The 18,401-nt window shown below is 41.0% G+C and overlaps 1 protein-coding gene across 1 annotated transcript; it reads left to right on the forward strand.

The window, feature by feature from the left end:
- The first annotated feature begins 9,437 nt into the window (after positions 1 to 9,437).
- qrfprb (pyroglutamylated RFamide peptide receptor b) lies at positions 9,438 to 18,224 on the forward strand. The gene is made up of 6 exons (XM_071394603.1): positions 9,438 to 10,034; positions 11,001 to 11,159; positions 13,749 to 13,810; positions 14,343 to 14,578; positions 15,537 to 15,634; positions 17,002 to 18,224. The coding sequence occupies exons 1-6, from the start codon at positions 9,677 to 9,679 to the stop codon at positions 17,418 to 17,420; spliced, it is 1,332 nt and encodes a 443-aa protein (XP_071250704.1). The 5' UTR covers positions 9,438 to 9,676; the 3' UTR covers positions 17,421 to 18,224.
- Positions 18,225 to 18,401: the final 177 nt, after the last annotated feature.

Genomic DNA, 18,401 nt, shown 5'->3' on the forward strand with positions numbered 1-18,401 from the left:
GTCTGTACCTGACAGAACTGTGCGCTTTCGTTTTCACTTTGGTTATTTTGTTTTTAGTGTTTTTGAAAAAATTAAAATCATGAACACTTTCCACGCTGCGCTTTGGTCCACTCCTTTCGACGAGAGCCGTTACACTGCTATCTAGTTTCCCTGGACGGCAGGCAGACCCTGAGCCTGCCTGCCATCCAGACCCTGAGCCTGCCTGCCATCCAGACCCTGAGCCTGCCTGCCATCCAGTACCTGTCGGACCCTGATCTGGTTATGAACCTCTGTCTGTCCTCGGCCCTTTGCATGCTCCCCGTGTTATAATAAATGATCTGAGAACAGAATCCTCTGTCTGTCCTCGGCCCTTTGCATGCTCCCCGTGTTATAATAAATGATCTGAGAACAGAATCCTCTGTCTGTCCTCGGCCCTTTGCATGCTCCCCGTGTTATAATAAATGATCTGAGAACAGAATCCTCTGCCTGTCCTCGGCCCTTTGCATGCTCCCCGTGTTATAATAAATGATCTGAGAACAGAATCCTCTGCCTGTCCTCGGCCCTTTGCATGCTCCCCGTGTTATAATAAATGATCTGAGAACAGAATCCTCTGTCTGTCCTCGGCCCTTTGCATGCTCCCCGTGTTATAATAAATGATCTGAGAACTGAATCCTCTGTCTGTCCTCGGCCCTTTGCATGCTCCCCGTGTTATAATAAATGATCTGAGAACAGAATCCTCTGTCTGTCCTCGGCCCTTTGCATGCTCCCCGTGTTATAATAAATGATCTGAGAACAGAATCCTCCGCCTCATGTGTCTGCATCTGGGTTCATATATCCCGAGTCGTGATAACACAACCTTTTATTTTTAACACTTACTCATTCTCAAGCAAACAAAACACAGACAAGATCATCAAACATTATATTTCAGCAAGAGCTCCTGTCCAAATAAAGCAGAGAAAAATCACAATATAAAACAAGTATTGATGTTTGTTTTTTTACCCATGTAGAAATGCTGACTTTTTCAACCAGATCTTATAACTCCCTTTTCCCAGGCTTCTGATAACAGAGCTTTTAAAGCAAAGAGTAAAAGTGCGTCAGTAATTAAATCCCTCTTAATCCTGTTTATATGTTTAATTTAAACAGATATCATCTATGCATTTCTGTTTATCCGACAACGGACGCTTTGGAATTCAAATGAGCCTTGTGCTTAGATAAGTGTTTGTCAACCGCATGCGCTGACAAGGCAATATGCATTCACCAGTACGGAAATGTTTGCACTCACTTCTGTAAGTCACTCTGAATAAGAGCGTCTGTTAAACGAAAACAATAATAATAATTGTATAACCGTATACAAAAGAGACTGTGAAGATTACAATTCTATTGGAACCCAGTATTCATTCCTTCATAGTGTGTAAAAATGTATAAACAATATGTTCCTGTACATTCTCTGTGCTCTGAGGTCTGAAAATATTATACTCTATTATACTCTACTCCATTATACACTATTATCCTCTACTCTACTCTATTATACTCTACTCTATTAAACTCTACTCTATTATACTCTACTCTAATCTATTATACTCTATTATCCTCTACTCTACTCCATTATACACTATATTATACTCTAATCTATTATACTCTATTATCCTCTACTCTACTCCATTATACACTATATTATACTCTAATCTATTATACTCTATTATCCTCTACTCTACTCCATTATACACTATATTATACTCTAATCTATTATACTCTATTATCCTCTACTCTACTCCATTATACACTATATTATACTCTAATCTATTATACTCTATTATCCTCTACTCTACTCCATTATACACTATATTATACTCTAATCTATTATACTCTATTATCCTCTACTCTACTCCATTATACACTATATTATACTCTACTCTAATCTATTATACTCTATTATCCTCTACTCTACTCTATTATACCCTACTCTATTATACTCTACTCTAATCTATTATACTCTATTATCCTCTACTCTACTCTATTGTACCCTACTCTATTACACTCTACTCTACTCTAACCTATTATACTCTACTCTATTATACACTCTATTATCCTCTACTCTACTCTATTATACCCTACTCTATTACACTCTACTCTACTCTAACCTATTATACTCTACTCTATTATACACTCTATTATCCTCTACTCTACTCTATTATACACTCTATTATACTCTACTCTATTATACACTCTATTATTCTCTACTCTATTATTCTCTACTCTATTATACACTCTATTATCCTCTACTCTACTCTATTATACACTCTATTATTCTCTACTCTATTATACACTCTATTATACTCTACTCTATTATACACTCTATTATCCTCTACTCTACTCTATTATACACTCTATTATTCTCTACTCTATTATACACTCTATTATTCTCTACTCTACTCTATTAAACTCTACTCTATTATACCCTACTCTATTATACACTCTATTATTCTCTACTCTACTCTATTAAACTCTACTCTATTATACCCTACTCTACTATACTCTACTCTATTAAACTCTACTCTATTCTATTATACACTCTATTACACTCTACTCTATTCTATTATACACTCTATTATCCTCTACTCTACTCTATTATACACTCTATTATTCTCTACTCTACTCTATTATACCCTACTCTATTATACTCTACTCTATTATACTCTACTCTATTATTCTCCACTCTACTCTATTGTACTCTACTCTATTCTACTAAACTCTACTCTATTCTATTATGCACTCCATTACACTCTACTCTATTCTATTATACACTCTATTATTCTCTACTCTATTAAACTCTACTCTATTATACCCTACTCTATTACACTCTACTCTATTCTATTATACACTCTATTATCCTCTACTCTACTCTATTATACCCTACTCTATTATACTCTACTCTATTATACTCTACTCTATTATACTCTACTCTATTATTCTCCACTCTATTGTACTCTACTCTAATCTATTATACTCTAATCTATTATACTCCACTCTGCTCTATTATACACTCTATTATCCTCTACTCTACTCTATTATACCCTACTCTATTACACTCTACTCTACTCTAACCTATTATACTCTACTCTATTATACACTCTATTATCCTCTACTCTACTCTATTATACACTCTATTATACTCTACTCTATTATACACTCTATTATTCTCTACTCTATTATTCTCTACTCTATTATACACTCTATTATCCTCTACTCTACTCTATTATACACTCTATTATTCTCTACTCTATTATACACTCTATTATACTCTACTCTATTATACACTCTATTATCCTCTACTCTACTCTATTATACACTCTATTATTCTCTACTCTATTATACACTCTATTATTCTCTACTCTACTCTATTAAACTCTACTCTATTATACCCTACTCTATTATACACTCTATTATTCTCTACTCTACTCTATTAAACTCTACTCTATTATACCCTACTCTACTATACTCTACTCTATTAAACTCTACTCTATTCTATTATACACTCTATTACACTCTACTCTATTCTATTATACACTCTATTATCCTCTACTCTACTCTATTATACACTCTATTATTCTCTACTCTACTCTATTATACCCTACTCTATTATACTCTACTCTATTATACTCTACTCTATTATTCTCCACTCTACTCTATTGTACTCTACTCTATTCTACTAAACTCTACTCTATTCTATTATACACTCCATTACACTCTACTCTATTCTATTATACACTCTATTATTCTCTACTCTATTAAACTCTACTCTATTATACCCTACTCTATTACACTCTACTCTATTCTATTATACACTCTATTATCCTCTACTCTACTCTATTATACCCTACTCTATTATACTCTACTCTATTATACTCTACTCTATTATACTCTACTCTATTATTCTCCACTCTATTGTACTCTACTCTAATCTATTATACTCTAATCTATTATACTCCACTCTGCTCTATTATACTTTACTCTATTATACTATACTCTATTATACTCTATTGTACTTTACTCTACTATATTATACTCTATTATACTATATTATACTCTACTCTGCTCTACTCTATTATACTCTACTCTGATCTATTATACTCTACTCTACTCTAATCTATTGTACTCTACTCTAATCTATTATACTCTACTCTAATCTATTATACTCTACTCTGCTCTACTCTATTATACTCTATTATACTCTACTCTAATTAATTATACTCTGTTATACTCTACTCTAATCTATTATACTCTATTATACTCTACTCTAATCTATTATACTCTACTCTATTATACTCTACTATACTCTACTCTAATAAATTATACTCTGTTATACTCTAATCTATTATACTCTACTCTGCTCTACTCTATTATACTCTACTCTAGTATACTCTACTATACTCTATTATGCTCTACTCTAATCTATTATACTCTATTATACTCTACTCTATTATACTCTGCTCTACTCTATTATACTCTACTCTGCTCTCTCTACTCAATCAAATGTATTTATAAAGCCCTTCTTACATCAGCTGATATCTCAAAGTGCTGTACAGAAACCCAGCCTAAAACCCCAAACAGCAAGCAATGCAGGTGTAGAAGCACGGTGGCTAGGAAAAACTCCCTAGAAATTACGGAACCTAGGAAGAAACCTAGAGAGGAACCAGGCTATGAGGGGTGGCCAGTCCTCTTCTGGCTGTGCCGGGTGGAGATTATAACAGAACATGGCCAAGATGTTCAAATGTTCATAAATGACCAGCATGGTCAAATAATAATAAACAAGGAAGTTATCGAGGGTGTAGCAAGTCAGCACCTCAGGAGTAAATGTCAGTTGGCTTTTCATAGCCGATCATTAAGAGTATCTCTACCGCACCTGCTGTCTCTAGAGAGTTGAAAACAGCAGGTCTGGGACAAGGTAGCACGTCCGGTGAACAGGTCAGGGTTCCATAGTCGCAGGCAGAACAAAGGTACTATAATATAATATATGCCATTTATTATATGCTTTTACCCAAAGCCGCTCACAGTCATGCGTGAATACTGATTTCGTATGGCCGGCCCCCGGGAATAGTTCCCACAATCCGGGCGTTGCAAGCGCCCCCCACTCTACCGACTGAGCCGTACAGGACCACAAAGAATACATACATTAGAGGAAGCCACAGGAAGCCACAGGAAGCCACAAGGAGCCACAGGGAGCCACAGGAAGCCACAGGGAGCCACATGGAACCACAGGAAGCCACAGGAAGCCACAGGGAGCCACAGGGAGCCACAGGGAGCCACAGGGAAGAGACATACTCCTACTCACTAGCACCCACCACACCAGATTGAACAGCCTTTTGATGTATGGTGTTACGGCTACAGATGAAAGACTAACCAGTACTGGCCCGGGAACAAGTACTTCTCAACAACGTTTTATAACCCAGTTAGTGGTAATGAAAAGCAGGTTTTGACACGCTGCGTGGCTATCAAAAGTTATATTATTGATATCGAAGTCAACAGACATCTATCTGTAAGTCCATTATCGCATAACCCATAACCATAGCCTTTTCAAGTATAACTGTGTAGTCACATACAAAATAAAAAAACAGCCCTCATTTGATACAAGTTGCAATTGAAGCTTTTTCTTTATCTCCTAAGCAACATGTCTTGCCACACACTGAATGTTTCACCGTGGTCTTCCTCAGTGTGTGTGGTAACTGTATAGTTCTCATTTGATTGAACCTCTGTTGAGGCAGGGGGAGTCCCTAATGAGAAGGGCCTTAGCCTTGATACCTCAGCTTGGTATGAAGCTATTCCAATTTCAAACTTCTTCAGATGCTAAGGAACACATGATATGTAAATCAGGAGTCATGTGTTGTTATAGTATACAGAGCGTAGTTGGTGGCAACAGATGAACAATTAACCAATGGCAAGGTACCTTTTCGTGTAAATTAAAACACAATGACCTACACCAGTGACAGTAAAATTAAATAAACACATCATGATTTTGACAGCTAGAGAACTAACAGTTTAAAAGGCCAGACACTCTCATTTAGTCCAGGATTCAATCTGATCCCGCTTGTAGACAATTAGTAGGCAATTAGTAGGCAATGCCTTCTCCCAATTGGTCAAAATCACACGATGCACACCGATGATGTCATGGTAAACACTGATCTCCAGCAGCTCGCTCCCGGAGATCAGTGTTTACCATGACATCATCGGTGAGCATCGTGTGATTTTGACCAATTGGGAGTAGGCATTGCCTACTAATTGCCTACTAATTGTCTACTAATTGGCTGATGATGTCATTGGCCGCACGTTGTTGAACCATGGTCTACAGCCTCCCTACAGTCTACAATCGTCCCCACAGTCTACAGTATGTTCCGGGCCCCGACCATCCGGCCAGCGGCTGAATCTAGTTGATGATCACTGGTCTACAGCCTCCTACAGTCTTCAGCCTCCTACAGTCTACAGCCTCCTACAGTCTTCAGCCTCCTACAGTCTTCAGCCTCCTACAGTCTACAGTCTCCTACAGTCTTCAGCCTCCTACAGTCTACAGCCTCTCAAGAGTCTACAGTCTCCTACAGTCTTCAGTCTCCTACAGTCTTCAGCCTCCTACAGTCTACAGCCTCTCAAGAGTCTTCAGTCTCCTACAGTCTTCAGTCTCCTACAGTCTACAGCCTCCTACAGTCTACAGCCTCCTACAGTCTTCAGCCTCCTACAGTCTACAGCCTCTCAAGAGTCTTCAGCCTCCTACAGTCTTCAGCCTCCTACAGTCTACAGCCTCTCAAGAGTCTACAACCTCCCCACAGTCTACAGCCTCTCACTTAGGGTCCAATGTTTCCCATGTTGCTAGGAGACTCATCTCTCAACACAGCCTCTCACTTAGGGTCCAATGTTTCCCATGTTGCTAGGAGACTCAGCTCTCAACACAGCCTCTCACTTAGGGTCCAATGTTTCCCATGTTGCTAGGTGACTCAGCTCTCAACACAGCCTCTCACTTAGGGTCCAATGTTTCCCATGTTGCTAGGAGACTCATTACTCAACACAGCCTCTCACTTAGGGTCCAATGTTTCCCATGTTGCTAGGAGACTCAGCTCTCAACACAGCCTCTCACTTAGCGTCCAATGTTTGCCATGTTGCTAGGAGACTCATCTCTCAACACAGCCTCTCACTTAGGGTCCAATGTTTCCCATGTTGCTAGGAGACTCAGCTCTCAACACAGCCTCTCACTTAGGGTCCAATGTTTCCCATGTTGCTAGGAGACTCAACACAATATAGAAAATCATCCTTAATAAACAATGGGTAACTTGCACCCAATACATAAATCCATATATACAGTGGGGAGAACAAGTATTTGATACACTGCCGATTTTGCCGGTTTTCCTACTTACAAAGCATGTAGAGGTCTGTAATTTTTATCATAGATACACTTCAACTGTGAGAGACGGAATCTGTAACAAAAATCCAGAAAATTACATTGTATGATTTTTAAGTAATTAATTAGCATTTTATTGCTTGACATAAGTATTTGAACACCTACCAACCAGTAAGAATTCCGGCTCTCACAGACCTGTTAGTTTTTCTTTAAGAAGCCCTCCTGTTCTTCACTCATTACCTGTATTAACTGCACCTGTTTGAACTCGTTACCTGTATAAAAGACACCTGTCCACACACTCAATCAAACAGACTCCAACCTCTCCACAATGGCCAAGACCAGAGAGCTGTGTAAGGACATCAGGGATACAATTGTAGACCTGCACAAGGCTGGGATGGGCTACAGGACAATAGGCAAGCAGCTTGGTGAGAAAGCAACAACTGTTGGCGCAATTATTAGAAAATGGAAGAAGTTCAAGATGACGGTCAATCACCCTCGGTCTGGGGATCCATGCAAGATCTCACCTCGTGGGGCATCAATGATCATGAGGAAGGTGAGGGATCAGCCCAGAACTACACGGCAGGACCTGGTCAATGACCTGAAGAGAGCTGGGAACACAGTCTCAAAGAAAACCATTAGTAACACACTACGCCGTCATGGATTAAAATCCTGCAGCGCACGCAAGGTCCCCCTGCTCAAGCCAGCGCATGTCCAGGCCCGTCTGAAGTTTGCCAATGACCATCTGGATGATCCAGAGGAGGAATGGGAGAAGGTCATGTGGTCTGATGAGACAAAAATAGAGCTTTTTGGTCTAAACTCCACTCGCCGTGTTTGGAGGAAGAAGAAGGATGAGTACAACCCCAAGAACACCATCCCAACTGTGAAGCATGGAGGTGGAAACATCATTCTTTGGGGATGCTTTTCTGCAAAGGGGACAGGACGACTGCACCGTATTGAGGGGAGGATGGATGGGGCCATGTATCGCGAGATCTTGGCCAACAACCTCCTTCCCTCAGTAAGAGCATTGAAGATGGGTCGTGGCTGGGTCTTCCAGCATGACAACGACCTGAAACACACAGCCAGGGCAACTAAGGATTGGCTCCGTGAGAAGCATCTCAAGGTCCTCGAGTGGCCTAGCCAGTCTCCAGACCTGAACCCAATAGAAAATCTTTGGAGGGAGCTGAAAGTCCGTATTGCCCAGCGACAGCCCCGAAACCTGAAGGATCTGGAGAAGGTCTGTATGGAGGAGTGGGCCAAAATCCCTGCTGCAGTGTGTACAAACCTGGTCAAGAACTACAGGAAACATATGATCTCTGTAATTGCAAACAAAGGTTTCTGTACCAAATATTATGTTCTGCTTTTCTGATGTATCAAATACTTATGTCATGCAATAAAATGCAAATTAATTACTTAAAAATCATACAATGTGATTTTCGGGATTTTTGTTTTAGATTCCGTCTCTCACAGTTGAAGTGTACCTATGATAAAAATTACAGACCTCTACATGCTTTGTAAGTAGGAAAACCGGCAAAATCGGCAGTGTATCAAATACTTGTTCTCCCCACTGTATGTTGAGTCCAAGTATAATGTTCATGCAGGCTGTACTTGAAAAGTACTATATATACACAAAACATTTGATTGAAAGACAGGACCCTTGTCAGAATCCACAGTTCTGAGATAGGACTGTATAATAGAATCACAGACATCTGTTTGCAAAAGAAGTGTGTTGTTGTCGAACAGCACATATCTGAAGAGCACTGTGCACAAAAACAAGTGACTATGTAACTAACTCGAGTAGATGCAATGATAGACAAGTTGATTGACCCCTCTGTATAAATTCAGCAAATTAGACACACGGATCAAAACCAGGAATGACCTTTTCATGACACCTCAATCTTGTATAGGCTATGATGAAAAGCACAAAAGCACACAAACAAAAATATTAATCTGTTTCCATAAAGCTGTGTGTGTGTGTGCGTTCGTTCTGTCGTTTTGAGGACTGGATTGACAGCTAATTGGGTGTTCCACCCCTTGACGGACAGAGGTTATTAGCCCACAGCAATAACAGCAGACTAACAGAGTGCGGTATAGGCTAGAAGTGTCACTCAGACACTTTCCTCTTGCCTCTGGACGCGGGAGAAATGCACTATCTAGCCGCAGCACAGTGGAAATATGTTTTTTGGAGGAGCGCACCAGCGCGCACAGTTTGGAAAAGCCTAATCAGCTGCACGTGTACAAAACACCATTTTCGGGCGGGAAAATACATCTGTCTGTAGTGGCTGTACTACTGGAAATTAAATAAACTTCTAGAAAATGACAACGTCACCAGAAATGGTGTCCAGGAAAATAACACCCGAGGTTCTGCAAGAGATGCTACAACATTACAACTTAACGCGACAAGAGTTCATCGAGTCTTACAACATTCAGCCGCTTGTCTACGTCCCTGAGCTACCGTTGGGCGCTAAGACTACTTTCGTCATTATGTATGCTATCATTTTCGTCCTGGCTCTGGTTGGGAACAGTTTGGTTGTCTACATAGTGGTGCGTAAAAGAGCAATACAGACCTCCACTAATATCTTCATCTGTTCTCTGGCGGTGAGCGATCTTCTTATCACATTCTTCTGTATCCCGTTCACCTTGTTGCAGAACATCTCCTCGGAATGGCTCGGAGGTGAGTTCCTATGTTCCATGACTACTGGTTGAATTAACATCGTTTCAGCGTCATTTCGATGAAATTACATTGAACTAAAGTGGAATTAGACGTTGAATTGATGTATGTGCCCAGCGGGGTGCCTACTGTCATTGATAGTTTGAATAAACTTTAGAAGCCTATATGTAATCGTTTTTTTTTCATCCTAAAATAATATGGATGCGCATTAAATTTGGTAGTAGTTTTAAGAATATTATAATCTGAGCCTTGACACGGGTTGTGTTTGCAGAGCGCTTTTTATAATTTCAAGAGAATCTCCGTGTATTACTGCCTTCTGGTGCCTTCTACAGTTTAATGACATTGATGGATGTGGGTCTCTCAACCCATCAGTCAAAATGTTGACGTTAAAAACCAACCAACATGGGAAGTAATAGGCTACAGAGCAGTGCCTTACAGAGTACATTTTATTTCCATAGTTGTAGTCTAAGTAAACCGTTTTTAAACGATGTTCTGGTTTTGCCGGACACCTCTTAACATTAGGGTTTATAGGTGTCTTGATTTCCCATTTTTCAATATTTCCCACAAGATTTAGAGCAAGCAATATCACATTTGTTTTGTGATATAGGTTATACTGTGAATTGTCACAAAATAGCCTATTTTGTTTGAATGGGTGAGGATCAGCCTTCTGGGGGACTACATCGAAGCCAGGGGATTTAGGAGTGAAGGTTACCTACACACGAATTTCCTTCCCCATGCAGTTATATAACGAGGGCCATACCGGCTGCAGTACACAGACAGCTCAATTATGATATATTGCCCACTTCTTGACAAAAGAGCTGATTTGATTGATCAAAAGACCAATTAGTGAAAAAAGATCAGAATTGGTCTGTGTAAACGCAGTCAAATGAGAGAACGTATGGAGAAACTTCTGCTTGTTCCGTGTACAGTGTGTTTTTGAGTGTCACTTCTAACCCCTTCTCTTCCTAGGTGTTCTCATCTGCAAGACGATTCCTTTTGTTCAGACTATGGCCATAGTGACAGGGATTCTCACAATGACCTGCATCGCCGTGGAGAGGTACCAGGGAATTGTCTACCCCTTGAAAATGAGGAGGCAGTACACTCCGAAAAGAGCATACAAGATGCTAGGTATGCTTTTAAAAAATAAACACTTTCAGCTTTTGTGTTAATGGTGTATGGCAGTGAGAACAGAGAAGGAAGGGTGAGGAAGAGGAGAAATGAGAGAGGAGAGTGGGAGCAGAAGAGAGAGGAGAGGACTAAAGGTCACTAGGTACAGACATTGGGAGGGGATAGTAGCCTATGAGAGTTCTTCAGTTATGGTTGAATTTCTTTCATAATATAAAAAAAAGTGGAGTATGGTGTGTAGATAAGTGAAAAAAAATGCATTAAGCTCCGAGGCACTGACAACAAAAAGAGAAGGAAAATCCTTATTTAAACACATTAAGCTCTGAGGCACTGACAACAAAAATAGAAAAAAATGGCTTAGGTGGCTTATGGTAGAGAAATTAACATTAAATTCTCTGGCAACAGCTTTGGTGTACATTTCTGCAGTCAGCATGCCAATGGCACGCTCCTCAACTTGATACATCTGTGGCATTGTGTGCCACGCCCTGACCTTAGAGATCCCTATTATTCTCTATGTTTGGTTAGGTCAGGGTGTGACTTGGGTGGGAAAATCTATGTTTTCTATTTCTTTGTTTTGGCCGAGTGTGGTTCCCAATCAGAGGCAGCTGTCTATCGTTGTCTCTGATTGGGGATCATATATAAGTTGTCATTTTCCGTTTGGGTTTTGTGGGATCTTGTTTTCTGTATAGTTTCTTTGCCTTACAGAACTGTGCGCTTTCGTTTTCGCTTTGTTATTTTGTTTGAGTGTTTTTTGATAATAAAAATCATGAACACTTTCCACGCTGCGCTTTGGTCCACTCCTTTCGACGAGAGCCGTAACATTGTGTTGTGTGACAAAACTCCACATTTTAAAGTGGCCTTTTATTATCCTCAGCACAAGGTGCACCTGTGTAATGATCAAGCTGTTTAATCAGCTTCTTGATATGCCACACCTGTCAGGTGGATGGATTATCTTGGCAAAGGAGAAATGCTAACTAACAGGGATGTAAACAAATGTGTACACAATTTGAGAGAAATTCGCTTTTTGTGTGTATGGAACATTTCTGGGATCTTTGTTTGTATTTTTGTTCAGTGTATATATGAGATAGGGTGCCATTTGGTACGAGACCTAACTCTAACCAAACACTATAGCATGATGCTAGACTTATGTGTTGAATTCATATGTTAAACATACAGGATAGGAACATTCTATTCCAGCTACCCAATAGATATACAGGATAGGAACATTCTATTCCAGCTACCCAATAGATATACAGGATAGGAACATTCCATTCCAGCTACCCAATAGATATACAGGATAGGAACATTCTATTCCAGCTGCCCAATAGATATACAGGATAGGAACATTCTATTCCAGCTACCCAATAGATATACAGGATAGGAACATTCTATTCCAGCTACCCAATAGATATACAGGATAGGAACATTCCATTCCAGCTACCCAATAGATATACAGGATAGGAACATTCTATTCCAGCTACCCAATAGATATACAGGATAGGAACATTCCATTCCAGCTACCCAATAGATATACAGGATAGGAACATTCTATTCCAGCTGCCCAATAGATATACAGGATAGGAACATTCTATTCCAGCTACCCAATAGATATACAGGATAGGAACATTCTATTCCAGCTGCCCAATAGATATACAGGATAGGAACATTCTATTCCAGCTACCCAATAGATATACAGGATAGGAACATTCCATTCCAGCTACCCAATAGATATACAGGATAGGAACATTCTATTCCAGCTGCCCAATAGATATACAGGATAGGAACATTCTATTCCAGCTACCCAATAGATATACAGGATAGGAACATTCTATTCCAGCTACCCAATAGATATACAGGATAGGAACATTCCATTCCAGCTACCCAATAGATATACAGGATAGGAACATTCTATTCCAGCTACCCAATAGATATACAGGATAGGAACATTCCATTCCAGCTACCCAATAGATATACAGGATAGGAACATTCTATTCCAGCTGCCCAATAGATATACAGGATAGGAACATTCTATTCCAGCTACCCAATAGATATACAGGATAGGAACATTCTATTCCAGCTGCCCAATAGATATACAGGATAGGAACATTCTATTCCAGCTACCCAATAGATATACAGGATAGGAACATTCTATTCCAGCTGCCCAATAGATATACAGGATAGGAACATTCCATTCCAACTGCCCAATAGATACACAGGATAGGAACATTATATTCCAGCTACCCAATAGATATACAGGATAGGAACATTCTATTCCAGCTGCCCAATAGATATACAGGATAGGAACATTCCATTCCAGCTACCCAATAGATATACAGGATAGGAACATTCTATTCCAGCTACCCAATAGATATACAGGATAGCGTATTGCAACAAACTCATTGTAATACACAGCTAAAATCTATGAATTAAAAATCTGAGAACATTAATATTTTACACACATGAAGGTACAAATGTGAAACATTGTGTATGCAGCGTTTTGGAAAGAAACTCTTCATATGTGTACAGTATATGATGTTTTACTTGTGTTATTGTGAAGAAGTCATTGTATTGAGACATGTCTTCGTTGTGTAGGACTTGTATGGAGTGCATCAGTGGTTGTGGGATCCCCAATGCTGTTCGTACAGCAACTAGAGGTATGTCAAGCCCCTCCCACCACAGCTACTGTAGCTTCAAATCAAATCCAAAACGCTTACAGTCAACATCCTGGCACCAAAGAAGCTGACCTGACCTGATCTAACCTGACCTGACTTAACCTGACCTGACTTAACCTGACCTAACCTGACCTGACCTAACCTGACTTAACCTAACTTAACCTGACCTAACTTAACCTGACCTAACTTAACCTGACCTAACTTAACCTGACTTAACCTGACCTGACTTAACCTAACCTGACTTAACCTAACCTGACCTAACTTAACCTGACCTAACTTAACCTGACCTAACTTAACCTGACCTGACCTGACTTAACCTGACCTGACTTAACCTGACCTGGCTTAATCTGACTTAACCTGAGCTGACCTGACCTAACTTGACCTGAGCTGACCTGACTTAACCTGACCTGACCTAACTTGACCTGAGCTGACCTAACTTAACCTGACCAAATCGGTGGCTTTCAGAATCACTGTGATTGAATGATTCATTGATGTGTTTCCCCTCCATTCCCAGGTGAAGTATGACTTCCTGTACGACCACCACCACGTGTGTTGTCAGGAGCGTTGGCGTTCCCTGACCCACAGACAAGTGTACACCACCTTCATCATGGTAGCTCTGTTCCTGATGCCCATGGCAGCCATGTTGTTTCTCTACACACGGATAGGGATAGAGCTGTGGATCAGGAAAAGGGTGGGGGACTCCTCTGTCCTGAACACCATGAACCACAGAGAGGTCAACAAAATATCCAGGTACTGTACATATACACACACATCTTTCATTGTTTTTATTGTGATACATATAGGGAAGAATGAGAGAGGGGAGAGATGAGTTAGGAGAGGACTGGCCACCCCTCTGAGCCTGGTTCCTCTCTAGAATGAGAGAGGGCAGAGATGAGCCAGGAGAGGACTGGTCACCCCTCAGAGCCTGGTTCCTCTCTACCCAGTACAGCCAGGAGAGGACTGGCCACCTCCCAGAGCCTGGTCCCTCTCTACCCAGTACAGCTAGGAGAGGACTGGCCACCCCCCCAGAGCCTGGTCCCTCTCTAACCAGTACAGCTAGGAGAGGACTGGCCATCTCTCAGAGCCTGGTTCCTCTCTACCCAGTACAGTCAGGAGAGGACTGGTCACCCCTCAGAGCCTGGTTCCTCTCTACCCAGTACAGCCAGGAGAGGACTGGCCATCTCTCAGAGCCTGGTTCCTCTCTACCCAGTACAGTCAGGAGAGGACTGGTCACCCCTCAGAGCCTGGTTCCTCTCTACCCAGTACAGACAGGAGAGGACTGGCCACCCCTCAGAGCCTGGTTCCTCTCTACCAGGTACAGACAGTAGAGGACTGGCCACCCCTCAGAGCCTGGTTCCTCTCTACCAGGTACAGACAGTAGAGGACTGGCCACCCCTCAGAGCCTGGTTCCTCTCTAGGTAACTGCTGATGTAAAAGGGCTTTATAAAATGCACTATATTTATTGATTGAGATGAAGGGGATGTGAAATGTTGAAAGCACCTGGGTATTGAGCCGCAGTCTGAGTTGACTGGAGTTGGCAGCACTACTGCTAGACCATTCAGGCACACAGAGAGCTCTGCTAAAATACCTGTTTATTGTGTTGAAATGCATTGTGCATGATGACACCTGCACGTCTCTCAGTATGGGAAGAATAGAAGGAAGGGAATCGGCGTGAGAACGTTCGAACATGTTCTATTGATTTTCACAGGAAGAAGAAGCGAGCTGTAAAAATGATGATTACCATCGTTCTGCTGTTCACAATCTGTTGGGCTCCGTTTCATACCGTTCACATGCTGTTTGAGTACAGTAAGTATATGATCTATCGCACTACAACAACGACAACAGGGCTAGGTCTAACAAGCTGAAATAGGGTGTAGTACATATAGCATAAACAATCACCGTCACATAGGTTAACCTTGACATTCAGGTTTAACTGCAACTCAGAGGCAGGTGTACATCTGACGGTTCAGCATGTTTTTTTTAACTCTCACTAACCACGTTTCCATTAAACCGTTTCAGGCGGATTAATTTCCTGATGCATGAAAAAAAAGTCACGACCAGTCTGATGGAAACATGAAATGTCGGTCGGTACAAGACTGTTGAACTATTTGTTCGTTAGACATGGTGGGATCTTTTTGTGTCAGTAAAATTAATTATGCGAGAAATGGCGGTGGAAACGCCGCGATGCACAAATATTAATATAATAACCATCATATCTAAGTAAACTTGGAGTCACGTGATGATATGTTGTGTGGTCCTCTCACTACGACTCGGGAAAACATGCCGTTTATTAGGCTACAGATTAAATAAATGATGATCAACTTCACAGGGTGGTGAATGTGCAATGAGCTTGATGCTCCTTTCCAATGAATGTCAGGGTCTTATTCTGGTGACATGATGATCGATGCTTGGCTGCCGTTTCACAAATACACATCATTTTGCTCTTATTCATAATTATCTCATAATGTAGGTAGCCTACCCGCTCTGTATCTGCGAGCTGTTGGCTAGCGCGCATGTACCAAGACCAGAGTGAGCACATCGGCTATATAAGGCAAAATGTGTTTGTGATACAAGTATCAGTAGAGTTGGAAATGCGATGGAAACCCATTTAACTTGTATTTTTCCATTCGGTACATGAAAATGTAACAGTAAAAGTTATGTTTATATGTACTACATCACGCACAGCCTCGTATCGGGGCTCTCGAGTGGCGCAGCACTGCATCTCTGTGCAAGAGGTGTCACTACTGTACCTGGTTCGAATCCAGGCTGTATCACATCTGGTTGCGCTTGAGAGTCCCGTAGGGCGGCGCACAATTGGCCCAGCGTCGTCCAAGGTAGGTTGTCACTGTAAATAAGAATATGTTCTTAACTGAATTGCCTAGTTAAAATTTAAAAACGTTTAAATCAGCAAACAGTATGTTTTTATTTTATGTTTCTTAAGAGAATAAAATATTGTAGTGATGTCCTATGTTTGTTACTGTATTGTAACTTCCCCAAAATTATAATGAAAAAATCAGTTTGATGGAAACATCTCTGGTGGGAAAATGCAATATTGTTATATGGAGATTTTAGAATATTCAAATGAAAATCTGTTGCAAATTGGATGGAAGCCTAGCTACAAATATTCTCTAAATACAGCTAAACTAATCCCTAAAACCCTTCCTTTCATCTAGACAACCTGGAGAAGAACTCTGACGAGGTGACGTTGAACATGATCATCGCCATCGTCCAAGCCATCGGCTTCTCCAACTCCTTCAACAACCCGATCATCTACGCCTTCATGAACGAGAACTTCAAGAAGAGCTGTGTGGCTACCTTGTCTCGCTTCCTCAGGAAGCCCTCCGACCACCGGGGCGGCGCTGTGGAGACGCCCAACAACCCCACTGTACTCTTTATTAGACCACTGAAGAGGGAGGCCTTCTCAGAGACCGGAGGTGGGGCTAATGGGGGCTTGGCGCAGGGTGTGCTGGAGAACGGTCCGTCCGTCTCCTCTCAGACCTCCTCAGCCGTAGCAGGGGAGAAGATGACAGTGAACACTGAGCTACCCAGTGAGCAGCGGAGATCTGTTGAAATAGTCTCGTTACAGACTTAAAAAAGAAGCACTCCAGTCTCCTTTTCACCTCATTTATCCAGGTGTACATTAGGGGACAAATTAGTACAGGTTCAGAAGCGTACCTTTTGGAAAAGGTACACATTATCCTATTCAGGCTACCACCACAGTGACAAAGCAGTCTGTTCCTTTAAGTGGCAAAAATGTACCACTAAACCGTTTTTGGGGTGTTGTTTTAAAACTGTAGGGTGCAAAACCTTATTCGCATATTTCCCAGGGTGCCTTTCAAGGGAAATTTAGAGTTACCAGTACCATCAATGACTGTGTTTGCTAGTGACACAGACATGGTTGTTACATTCAATTGCTTTGTCCTGTAGCCTTCATCAAGTGAGTGCCTAAATTAATATTTGATCATTTAAATTAATCTCTTGATGACAATACATTACATATATCATATTTTAACAGTGTAGTTTTACCCCAACACAGTGGTCTGAAACTAGCCTGCTCCCTGAAGTCCATGTCATTGCTTCTTTGTCTAAAAATACTGGTACTCAGACTAGTCTGAAACAGCTGGTTTGCAGGCCACATCAGGCAGGTCACATTATGCTGGCTTGCAAAGTGTTATGGAATTCTTACTGGAATACAGCCAGAGTTAGAATATCCCAAAATTTGAACTTTTTAAAATCACCCTCAACCGGCATTTAAAATGACAGCCCAAGTAGGAAAGATCGATAAATGAGACTCCCTAAACCATCTAAATGGGAACAACCATCTCAGTAACGGGTGAAATAAGTCCAACTACTAACAGATTGGATGAGCAAAAAAAAAAAAGTATGTTACATTTACATTTAAGTCATTTAGCAGACGCTCTTATCCAGAGCGACTTACAAATTGGTGCATTCACCTAATGACATCCAGTGGAACAGCCACTTTACAATAGTGCATCTAAATCTTTTAAGGGGGGGGGGGGGGGGGGGGCAGAAGGATTGCTTTATCCTAGGTATTCCTTGAAGAGGTGGGGTT

Source organism: Salvelinus alpinus, chromosome 3 (assembly GCF_045679555.1).
Source record: "Salvelinus alpinus chromosome 3, SLU_Salpinus.1, whole genome shotgun sequence".
NCBI lineage: Eukaryota > Metazoa > Chordata > Actinopteri > Salmoniformes > Salmonidae > Salvelinus > Salvelinus alpinus.